At 35.4% G+C, this 12,909-nt stretch overlaps 1 protein-coding gene across 1 annotated transcript in view; it reads left to right on the forward strand.

Annotated features, from left to right (window-relative positions):
• LOC137630854 (trypsin-1-like) overlaps positions 1-11,782 on the forward strand; it is a 33,274-nt gene extending 21,492 nt beyond the window's left edge. The window contains exons 9-13 of the mRNA XM_068362400.1: positions 2,848-2,932; positions 5,295-5,475; positions 8,098-8,234; positions 8,496-8,622; positions 11,585-11,782. Of these exons, the coding sequence (XP_068218501.1) occupies positions 2,848-2,932; positions 5,295-5,475; positions 8,098-8,234; positions 8,496-8,622; positions 11,585-11,649 (595 nt within the window). The 3' untranslated portion in view covers positions 11,650-11,782. The remainder of the gene's footprint in view (positions 1-2,847; positions 2,933-5,294; positions 5,476-8,097; positions 8,235-8,495; positions 8,623-11,584) is intronic.
• Positions 11,783-12,909: the final 1,127 nt, after the last annotated feature.

A 12,909-nucleotide genomic window follows, 5' to 3' on the forward strand; every position in this document is an offset into this window, starting at 1 on the left:
TCTGGAGGAGTCATCCATGAGGAACTAGCTTCTCCTATGAGGAAAGGAGGCCAAGAAGACTGCTAACAGTGGTGATTCTGTTCTGGCAGCTTTTATGTGTTGTGTTGTATCCTCAATTCTAAACGAAATCTTATATTTCCTCATCACTCATTATTGAACAGAGGTTGGAGGAAAGCCCTTCGACTTTTGCTCCAACAAGGCTAATCTCTATGCATTCGTTCTTGGAGTAAAACGCCAACTATGTAGACTACCCATGTGTAAACAAAGGTCTAACAGTCCTTGTGAACAACGAATAAGAGGTTTGCTGAGCCCAATAGTCTTGCTTCTTAGTTATCACCAGCTATTGCCTGATCCTAACTTTGGTTGAGTGGGGTCTCTGCTCATGGTCTCTGGGTCATGTTGGGACTGAGCAATGACCTGTACCATGCCTTCGCTGCTTATGAATTCTATTTGAACCTGTTGAAGCGTCATTTTGTCTACCTATAAAGATATCTCATGAACTGTATTATTCTTGTTATTTAGCTCATTACAAACTTAACCATCGTTTCAGTCTAATATTTATTGTAATCTGTTAATAAAATCTTTGCAGGGCCTTCTTCCCGATTACTCAGAATGTATACTTTTAGTAATTAACATATATTATTATCCTTCTGACTTTCCTCAGTCTTCTTCTTCCCCACCGTTATCCTTACATTAAGGGATCAGTTGCCTGCTGCGCCCTCTCCAATGCCTTCGATTAAAAGCATTATCTTCCACCAAACCTTTCCTCTCCATATCATCCCTCACCTTACCTCGCCATTTAATTATCTGCCTTCCTCTTGATCATCTTCTCCTTTACAGGTTCCTCCCAAGCCCTCCTCACTCACTCCCCACCATCCATTCTCACCACGTGGCCACACCATCTCAGTCTTGCACTCTTATCATCTCAAGTAATATTTACTACGCCTGCCATTCTTCTTATTCCGTCATTTTCCAATCTTTCACTCACTCCCCACCATCCATTCTCACCACGTGGCCACACCATCTCAGTCTTGCACTCTTATCATCTCAAGTAATATTTACTACGCCTGCCATTCTTCTTATTCCGTCATTTTCCAATCTTTCAAACAGTGACATTCCCATAACCCACCTTAGCATTCTCATCTCTGTTCTCTCAAGCTTCGCTTCATCTTTTCGTCTTAAAGTCCAAGTTTCTGATCCATACATTAACACTGGTCTTATTACTGTGCGATAGATTATTATTATCATTATTATTATTATTATTATTATTATTATTATTACTTGCTAAGGTACAACCCTAGCTAGAAAAGCAGGATGCTATAAGCCCAGGGCCCCAACAGGGAAAATACTCCAGTGAGGAAAGGAAACAAGGAAGAATAAAATATTTCAAGACCAGTAACAACATTTAAATAAATATTTCCCATATAAACTATGAAAGGAGAGAAATTAGAAAAAATGGTGTGCCTGAGTGTACCCTCAAGCAAGAGAACTCTAACCCAAGACAGTGGAAGACAATGGTACAGAGGCTATGGCACTACCCAAGAATAGAGAACAAGGGTTTGAGTTTGGAGTGTCCTTCTCCTAGAAGAGCTGTTTAACACAGCTAAAGAGTCTCTTCTACCCTTACCAAGAGGAAAGTAGCCACTGAACAATTACAGTGCAGTAGTTAACCCCTTGAACAAAGAAGAATTCTTTGGTAATCTCAGTGTGGTCAGGTGTATAAGGACAGAGGAGAATCTGTAAAGAATAGGCCAGACTATTTGATGTATGTGTAGGTAAAGGGAAAGTGAACCGTAACCGGAGAGAAGAATCCAATGTAGTACTGTCTGGCCAGTCAAAGGACACCATACCTCTCTAGCGGTAGTATCTCAATTGGTGGCTGGTGCCCTGTCCAACCTACTACTTTTACCTTGACTGGAATTTTCCTATCACATACCCTTCCTGTTACCTCCCTTCGCTTTCCGCATGCTAATTTTATCCTATTCTCAACTTCAGCCTCACATCCTCCCTCCTGATTTATAGTAGATCCCAAGTATGTAAATTGTTCTACCTGTTTTATTACTGCTCCTCTACTTTCATGTATGGCTATCCCGTCCCTACCTTCCTTACTGCTAACCATGGCTTCAGTCTGACTTTCAAACTGAATGATTTCCTTTCGGTGCGTTACCGAGTAATCTTATTATTCACATCATTGAAACATTGAGTAACAATATGAAGTTTTGCAGTGGTCTGTATCAGTTATGAGAATAGTGCTATTTAACGTAAATTTAAGAAAAGAAGCCTGGTGGCGTCCTCTTTCTGGCGTAATGCGAGTAGCAAATAAAGTGATTTCCTTTCGATGTGTTACCGAGTAATATTACAGTAATATTCCCATAATTGAAACATCGAGTAATGATGCAAAAAAATTACTAATAATGTCTAAAGAAATATGATTTTAAAGTGAATTAAAAATCAAAATAGAACTATATCTTATAACATATTGGTGCTGATGTCATTAAGTCATTAATCAACCAGTACTAGCAACAGAACACTACGCTCTCCTTAACCCTTTCCGAAATTTAGTTTAATTGTCTCAAAGCTTTTCCTAAACTGACGGCACTTGCAAAAAAAAAGCATGCACGTTTCTCTTAAAGGATTCTGTTGGTTACTTTTGTCTTAGTCTAAGGTCCTGTATATATTAGTATGTTCACGAGTTGTGATTGAAAATATGAAATATTTGACTTTGAACACCCCGGATATGTTATAGAAAAGATAAATGATAAACAAATAAATTAAAAGAAACAAAACCAGATTTTTCTCGTCAAAAAAAAGTACCCAGGAACTCAATCTCTTTCTTTTGCCCATCAGAACAAAGCCAGAAAACCTCAAAGTTGTTGTTGGAGAGCATGACTGGACTCAGGCTGATGGTGAAACTTCACTCTCAGTCCAAGAAGTAAGTTTTTATCCATCTATTTTTGCCTCTTAAAACAAACAGTGCTGCTAACATTCTAAACTCATCCCTAAAATAATGCTTCATTATTATCACAATCACTATTCAGTCTTGTCCACAAACCAGACACGAAAGAAGTTATTTCGCTTCGCCCTCAAACAGCATCTGTTACGTTTCTATCTATCAGGAGTAAATATTCCGATTAAAGACATTACTATTACTATTATTACTACTTGTGTAACAGTGTTACATACACATGCATATAAACACCATATATATATATATATATATACATATATATATATATATATATATATATATATACTGTATATATATATATATATATATATATATATATCTATATATATATATATATATATATATATATATATATATATATATATATATATATATATATATACAGTATATATATATAATGAAGATAATATACTGTAGTACGAGATTCGAACGCAACCACTATTTAAGAGACCAACCCTCAACCAAGCTGTCATTTTTACCTGTTATAATATTACCAAACCTAACCTGTGGTAGCCGATGTGGTAATGTACCTGACTGCTGAACGCCAGACTGGGGTTCTAGTCCCGCTCAAACTCGTTAGTTTCTTTGGTCGCTGTAACCTCCCCATTCTTGTAAACTAAGGATGGGGGTTTTGGGGGAGCTTATAGGTCTATCTGCTGAGTCATCCTTGGTCCTAGCTTGGGTGGAGAGGGGGGCTTGGGCACAGATCATTTGTATATATGGTCAGTCTCTGGGGCAATGTCCTGGTTGATAGGGTTATGTCGCTGTCCATTGCCCCTGTCATTCATGAGCGGCCTTTAAGTCTTTAAATCTACTTTATACAACGGATCCTGTACAACATCACCACAGTTTCACTTATATAAGAATGAAGACAGCATGAATAAAACTGATCTTAATATCTCCCTAAATCAATATAACTAATTAATGACACCAATCCTCAACCCAATTAACTCAACACTATTTTTAATACTTAATTTAACACGACTAACCAAACATATTACTCATAATCTCACGATATTGCTTTTCGCCGGATGTAGCAATTCTTATTACATTGGTTATTATGACTTCATATATATACAGCCTATCTCACAGGTCATCACAATGTTCAATACACCGAGTAATATCTGTTTAAGTACTGTAATGTATCGCATATGTTCTACACTCATTTCAACATACGGATGTAATAACACCTAGCAGTATTCGCAACTATTTACAAGGTAATCAGAAATGTCTGTACATATTGCATCTATTCTCTTATTTTCTGTTTGAAAAACATTAATAAAACATCCTGGTGTATTTTGGCCATATCCAAACAAGCAAACAATCCATTCTTGCTCCATTCCTCACAAGAATCACTAGGTCACTTACCACCTGGTCCATTCCATTCAGCACTGGGGTCACAAACAGAAATGGAAATGAAGTCACCCCCATCAATAGATCAGCTTAACATTTCCGAAAAGAGAAGACAGGATTGTAGAAAACAGACAAATGCGAAGCAAATAATAAAACCATGAAAACAAACTACTGCAATGGTACACATACAGTACATCCAACATTCAAAAGGCTACAATTTACTTCAGAGTAAATTTAATGTAACAACCTATACACCTCGTGACTGACTAAGACATTTCCTTGGTCTTACAAACCCTATATCCGTTAGAGTGCTAGAAGGAAATTCCACTAATAACACAAAACCATATACAGTCACAATGCCCAAATCCATACTACTGGGAAAAGGCACAATCTAGGGTCAAACAATATCCACGATGGTGGGTCATGTAGAAGGTCTCTAGCAAAGCCGCACCACTAAAGAACACTAACTACCTACTTTTCGCCAGTTACAACCAAGGTATATTCAGGATTTGTCCCTCCTCAGTTCCTGCGATGTGATTATGAATTACGTCTTTATAATATATTCTATTGCATTATGGTCTCTATTAACCCTTTTACCCCCAAAAGGATGTACTGGTACGTTTCACAAAACTCATCCCTTTACCCCCATGGACGTACCGGTACGTCCTTGCAAAAAACTACTATTTACATTTTTTTCCATAATTTTTATAATTTTTTGAGAAACTTCATGCATTTTCTAAGAGAATGAGACCAACCTGACCTCTCTATGATGAAAATTAAGGCTGTTAGAGCAATTTAAAAAATATATACTGCAAATTGTGCTTGAAAAAAAATAACTCCTGGGGGTTAAGTGCTGGAAAGTTCCAAACAAAAAGCCTGGGGGTAAAAGGGTTAATGAAATAGAATCTTCCAGCTAAGTGAGATATACACGAATGATGTTGAATATTTCAAGTTAAAATTTCAATCATTTCAGATACACATGCATGGACTATTCAATCGCTTCACTTTGGATTACGACGTGGCATTACTCCACCTATCAGAGAAAATCAACTTTCCATCTGATAATACCGTCGCCCCCATCTGCCTCCCACCAGCTGATCTACTTTACGAGACTAACATTGCAACAGTGACTGGATGGGGAACATTGTCTTCAGGTCAGTAAAATTCTACCAGTAGGGCAACAGTTTTATTCTTTGATAAAATGAAATTTAAAGTTTTGCATAAATCATCATCATTATTATTATTATCATTATTATTATCATTATTAATACTTGCTAAGCTACAACCCTAGTTGGAAAAGCAGGACGCTATAAGCCCAGGGGCCCCAACAGGGAAAATAGCTCAGTGAGAAAAGGAAAGAAGGAAAAATAAAATATTTCAAGAATAACAACAACATTAATATAAATATTTCCTTTATAAAATATAAAAACTTTAACAAAACAAGAAAAAGAGAAATTAGATAGAATAGCGTGCCCGAGTGTACCCTCAAGCAAGAGAACTCTAACCCAAGACAGTGGAAGACCATGGTACAGAGGCTATTGTACTACGCAAGACTAGAGAACAATGGTTTGATTTTGGAGTGTCCTTCTCCTTCTCATTTTGACTAAGGACCGTTCAAAAGCCAGTCGTCAAACAAATCATAAAATACTAATTTAGATTCAGGCTGTTAGTTCACATTATTTTTTCCGAATTCTGATAATCACCAAAACTGCTGAAAGTAATTTGGAAGGATTTCAAGAGTCATATGGTTTGAGTAAAATGTTAATAGTTTTGTAATATCAGTCGGACTTCTAAAGGTAAGTTTAACTGCTGGTGAAGCTACATTGTTAACCCTTTTACCCACAAAGGATGTACTGGTACGTTTCACAAAACTCATCCCTTTACCCCCATGGACGTACCGGTACGTCCTTGCAAAAAACTACTATTTACATTTTTTTCCATAATTTTGATAATTTTTTGAGAAACTTCATGCATTTTCTAAGAGAATGAGACCAACCTGACCTCTCTATGAAGAAAATTAAGGCTGTTAGAGCAATTAAAAAAATATATACTGTAAATTGTGCTTGAAAAAAATAACCCCTCGGGGTTAAGGGCTGAAAAGTTCCAAAAAGCCTGGGGGTAAAAGGGTTAAAACATTTTTACAAAAAAAAAAACCTTCTGAATTTAGAGCAATAATATGGTAGATATATACACTATGAGGATTCCTCTATTACTGTAGTTGAAATAACATGATAAATTCCTCGAAAGCTACACCTGATATGATATTATAAATTTCGATGCTATTACAGATATTATATGATAAATTCTTCTTATATTATAGCCGACGTATGCCAGATTTTTCTATTATTATAGCTGATATGATAAAATCTGTTATCTGAACATGATATCTATTTTTAAACACCCGAGATATCATAAACCATCGTTATTTTTGGCAGATATTCACTTGTACGACAATGTGTGTCTGTCTGTCAGATTGCCTTACCATTGTGTAAGACACGGGCTCTTGCCTTAGGCAGCCGATGAAACGCATTAGATCGAAATGCGCCAAATGCAGGTTTAATACTATCTTGCCCTTATTATTATTATTATTATTACCATTATTATTATTATTATTATTATCATTATTACTAGCTAATCTACAAACCTAGTTGGAAAAGTAGGATACTATAAGCCTTAGGGCTCCAAGAATGAAAAAATAGCCCAGTGAGAAAAGGAAATAAGGAATTAAATGAATTACATGAGACGTAATGAAGAATTAAGATAAAATATTCTAATAACAACAACATTAAGACAGATCTTCCATATATAAACTAAAAAAAGAGACTTATGTCGCCCTGTTCAACATAAAAACATTTGCTGCAAGTTTGAACTTTTGAAGTTCCACCGATTCAACTACCTGATTCGGAAGATCATTCCACAACTTGGCCACGACTGGAATAGAACTTCTAGAATACTGTGTTGTATTTAGCCCTATGATAGAGAAGGCTTGACCATTAGAATCAACTGCATCACTAGAATTACGAACAGGATGGTACTGTCCCAGAAAATCTGAATGCAACGGATGGTCAAAGTTATGAAAAATCTTAAGCAACATGCATAACGAACTAATTAAACAACGGTGCCAGAGAATAACATCTAGATCAGGAATAAGAAATTTAATAGACCGTAAGTTCCTGTCCAACATTTAAGATGAGATTCAGCAGCTGAAGATCAGACAGAACAATACTTGAAACAAGGTACAATGAAAGAATTAAAACATGTCTTCAGAATAGATTAATCATCAAAAATCTTTAAAAACCTTTCCCAATAAGCCTACTTTTGTGCCATTGAAGAAGTGAAAGACCTAATGTTTTTTCTGAAAAGTAAATTAGATGTCGAGGATCACACCTAAAATTGAAAGTCATATAGTTAAAGAAACATTATCATTGTCAAGATCCCAATGTTAAGGAGCCACTGTGCACCACCTACTTACAATAATACTTTGAGTTTTGTTAGGATTCAACTTCATGCCCTATAATTTGCACCATGCACTAATTTTAGTTAAATCTCTATTAAGGGATTCAGCAACCCCAGATTTACATTCTTCAGATGAAACTGATGCATAGAGAGTAGCATCATCTACAAATGCAACGAGCCTGTTTCCTCGCTCAAACTACATCACACAGTGAAGAAAGTTTTGTCACACATTTTATGTAAACTAAATAGCTGTAGTTAAGATGGAATTTGAAAAAAGAAAAATATTAAAGAAGGTAAACCAAATCATATCTATGTTACAGGAGGCGACCAGCCTAATGTGTTGTATGAGGTAGAAGTTCCAACGATGCCAAATGACGTCTGTAATAGCCTGATTGGTGGAATCACTGACCGAATGATTTGCGCTGGAGAAGATAATGGTGGGAAGGACTCCTGTCAGGTGTGTACTTTGGTCCTAAGTAGTGAGCTCTCTTTACCTCATTCTTTCTGAGTCAGTCTTTCTGTGATTTTTAAATTTGGTCATCTCTCAGAAAAAAAGTAACTCTTAGTTTATACTTGATTTTAATGAATGAATGATTTCAAGTTTTCTGGCATCCTGACATCGAAAGTCATTGACGCCAATGATTTTATTGAGGATTGCCTCAAAATCCAATTATGAAAAATTGCGGTGCATATGATGGAAATTAACAAACCATTTCAGGGTGATTCTGGGGGACCAATGGTTACTGATAATGCATCTGGAGACTTCATGGAGCTTATTGGAGTTGTCTCTTGGGGATACGGATGTGCAGAACCAAACAAACCAGGAGTATACGCAAGAGTTAACGGTAAGAACACTGATTCTTTTCTCCAACCTAACACACACACTGTATACTCATACATATGTACAGTAACCCATATAATACATATGTACAGTAACCCATATACAATATGTACAAGCACACACACAGATACTGTACAGTATACATACATGCACACAATATATTATTATACGATGGCTCGTGACTGAGAACCAAACATACAATAAATTATAATATATACTACGTAGGCCCTGCTGCTTCCTCCGGTGCCTTAGATGACCGCGGAGGTAGCAGCAGTAGGGGTGTCAGCATTATGAAGCTTCATCTGTGGTGGAAATGTGGGAGGTTGGGCTGTGGCACCCTAGCAGTACCAGCTGAACTCGGTTGAGTCCCTGATTAGGCTGAAGGAACATAGAGAGTAGAGGTCCCCTTTTTGTTTTGTTTCATTGTTGGTGTCGGCTACCCCCCAAAATTGGGGGAAGTGCCTTGGTATATGGATGGATGGACTACGTCTGGCAAGTTAATCAACCTCTCCAATTCCAAACTCCCTTGCTTTTACATTAAAACTGTTACATTTCAAAATATTAATACATGAATTCTGAGGCAGTTAAATAACTCCAAGACAGCAATATATAAAACATTGAATATCCAAAGGTCTCTTAAATACACTCAAAACCAAACTGGGACATTTTTCTTAACAATTATTCAAAACTTATTGTAAGTCTTAACAGGATACGAGCGGATATGATTCTAATACACTCTTTACAAAAATAAATATATTCTACAGTATATAGATTACAACATTTTGAAAAGAATTTACATAATAACAAACTAAATCACTCGAAAAATTAACACTGAACAAAACTTAGATTAAGATTAATGACTTGATTTGAGATATTAAGTCTGCATAAACCTTAGACTAAGACAAAAGAAATACTGCAATGTAAACTATACAAAAGCTTGAAATTAAATCAGAATAATACAATATTCAAGTTTGATAATTAATATATAACCAGATCACAATAAAAATACCTAACCTTCCTCCAGAGCTAGTTACAAAAACTTTACACAATGCCAACACTCACCTTAATACAATGAATTCAAAATCACCGTTTCGTCTTATGTATCTTTTCAACACACGATTTGCTTTGGGGCACAGAGTTACTTAGGAGAGGACACACTATAGGTACTGAACACTTGTAAAACAATACTCTGAGCTGCGTGTTAGAGAGGGTGAGAGGTGAGAGACGATCCGAAGGCTGGACTTCTCTATTTGACTCTAACCCTGGTGTTGCCTTATTATATATGAAATTCAGCTATTTTTAGAAACTTTCCAACGAAACGGGAAAAGTGTGGGGCCGGGCATAAGCATGTCAAAGTTACCAAGTATCACTCTCCCTAACGCTACTCTCGCCGCGCCAGACGGCTTTCAGTCAGCTAGCTCCTCCCACCCTTTGTTCCCGAAATAAAAATAAAAAAAGATAACATCCTATCACTAGGTCCTTCATGAAATTTCCAAAGCACGTGGTACAGAATTTTCCAAAGCACATGGTCCTGTGTATTCTCTCTCAAACATGACGCAATACCTCATAAAAATATAAAAGAACCTTACATAAGCCCTTGTTCATATCGTGTATGATCAAATAACACTCTCAAACAGTTTTACGTACGACTTCATAACAAAATTATGTGAAAATAAAAAGTTAATTCTTAAAAATAACAAATTTACATATTCTAACTTGAATAACGAATACAATAACATTAACGACGAAGGTCTTACATAATTTACATAATATACTTAATTCTACACGATGAGAACTCATCTGAAAAGCTGGGTAACCTCTCTTCAATGCAAAAATAAAATATAAATTAATAAATTATGAATAAACTATTGTATTTACTCTACACTAGACCAGGTGTAAGAATATATATATATATATATATATATATATATATATATATATATATATATATATATATATATGTATATATACATATATATATATATATATATATATATATATATATAAATATATGTATATATATATATATATATATATATATATAAATATATGTATATATATATATATATATAAATATATGTATATATATATATATATATATATATATATATATATATATATATGTATGTATATATATATATATATATATATATATATATAAATATATGTATATATATATATAAATATATGTATATATATATATATAAATATATGTATATATATATATATATATATATATATATATATATAAATATATGTGTGTGTGTGTGTGTGTATGTGCGTGTGTGTAATCATCATCATCTGCTGCTACAAGCCCCCTGCATGTCTTTCCCCTCGTATCTGTTAATACCATCAAAATTTCCTAGTTCGTCAATCCCTCGTCTTCTGTTCTTTCCCCTGCTTCTTTTGGAATCTATGGGGACCTATTCTGTTATTTTTCTTTGTCCATCTCTTACCTGTCATTCTCACACGTCCTGCCCATGTCCATCACTTTTTTTTTACATGTTATTAGAATATCCTCTACCTTACTTTGCTCTCGTGTATTATGTGTGTGTGTGTGTGTATATATATATATATATATATATATATATATATATATATTACAATTAGCGAATTACGTAAACTCCCGAGCTCCAAACTTATATAACTTACATACATTTACTTAATCCTACATGATTGGAACTCACCTTACGGGCTGACTATACATCTCTTAAATACATAAATGAAATACGTGAATAAAATAATCTACTCTCATGTTAGACCAGCTTTGTAAGAATACACACACACATATATATATATATATATATATATATATATATATATATATATATATATTGCAGTTTAAACAATTTCGAAATAAATCTAAAAATATATTATAAAAAATGGTTTACGAAACTTATAATAAAAGGACTATAAAATGATATGCTACAATAACGTTTCCCTAACCACCCCATCTTCATTTCCAGAGTTCCTTACTTGGATAGAGAGCTACACAGCAGGAGCCACTGGCGAATGCCCACCACCTCAGTAAGCAGTTTTCCCTCATCCAAGAAAGATCAACAATCACTGTCTATTAAAACCTTTTTTTTTTCCATTGATGAATTCCAGGTTTTATTCAAAATTCATATTTAAAAAAATATTGATAATTACAGTAAGTAATTTGGGAATATGTATTTTACAGACTCTGCTCATCTAGTCTGAAATATTTTATTCCAGAATTAATGTATATGTGATTGATAAGAATTATTGGCAAACATAACTCTTGTATCCTTTCACCCCAATACCAAACGTTATAATCAGTCATGAAGGGATCAAACTGTGGTGGCAAAGTTACCCGCAGGACAAAAATTACTGTTATTAAACCCTGCATCTGATTTTGATTCGCCCTCATCATGTAATAGTAATCAGATATGAAATGTATACTTTTGTTCATTTCAAAGTGACAACACAAGAGATACTATAGTCCATTTCTTTTAGCGATGCATATTTGCACCGACTCGCAGCGGTGCCCTTTTAGCTCGGAAAAGTTTCCTCATCGCTGATTGGTTAGAATGATCTCGTCCAACCAATCAGCGATCAGGAAAATTTTCCGAGCTAAATTGGCACCGCTGAGAGTCGGTGCAAATATGCATCGCTAAAAGAAATGGACTATAACAATGATACTTTTTTATATCCTGGATTACCATTGGTGTCCTTCATCTTAAAAACTTTTCTCTCGATGCACAAGATCCCAAATTGTCTAAGGTTGTTCTTTCAAAATATTTCTTAAAATGGACGAATTGCCTTTGCATTCAAGTAGGATTGGGCAACCCTACTCGTTCGGAAAACCCTGACATTATTTTGTAGTTGACAAGGGAGGGCCTTAGCGTATACAATTAGCATAGGAAATCAGGCTCAACCCAGCAACTTCTATCACAACCCTGCAAAATTTGAAAACCCTGCAAATTCTCTCACAACCCCGTAACTTCTGGCTACCCTGCAAAAACTGACAACCCTGCAACTTCTCTCATAACCCCGTAACTTCTGGTACCCTGCAACTTCTGACAACCCAGCAACTTCTGACAACCCTGCAACTTCTGACAAAACCGCAACTTCTGACAACCCAGCAACTTCTGACAACCCTGCAACTTCTGACAACCCTGCAACTTCTGGCAACCCTGCAACTTCTGACAAAACCGCAACTTCACTCACAACCCTGTAACTTCTGACATCCCTTCAACTTCTGACAACCCCTCAACTTCTGACAACCCAGCAATTTCTGACAACCCTACAACTTCTTTCATAACCGGCA

This window comes from Palaemon carinicauda, chromosome 39 (assembly GCF_036898095.1).
Source record: "Palaemon carinicauda isolate YSFRI2023 chromosome 39, ASM3689809v2, whole genome shotgun sequence".
NCBI classification, from domain to species: Eukaryota; Metazoa; Arthropoda; class Malacostraca; order Decapoda; family Palaemonidae; genus Palaemon; species Palaemon carinicauda.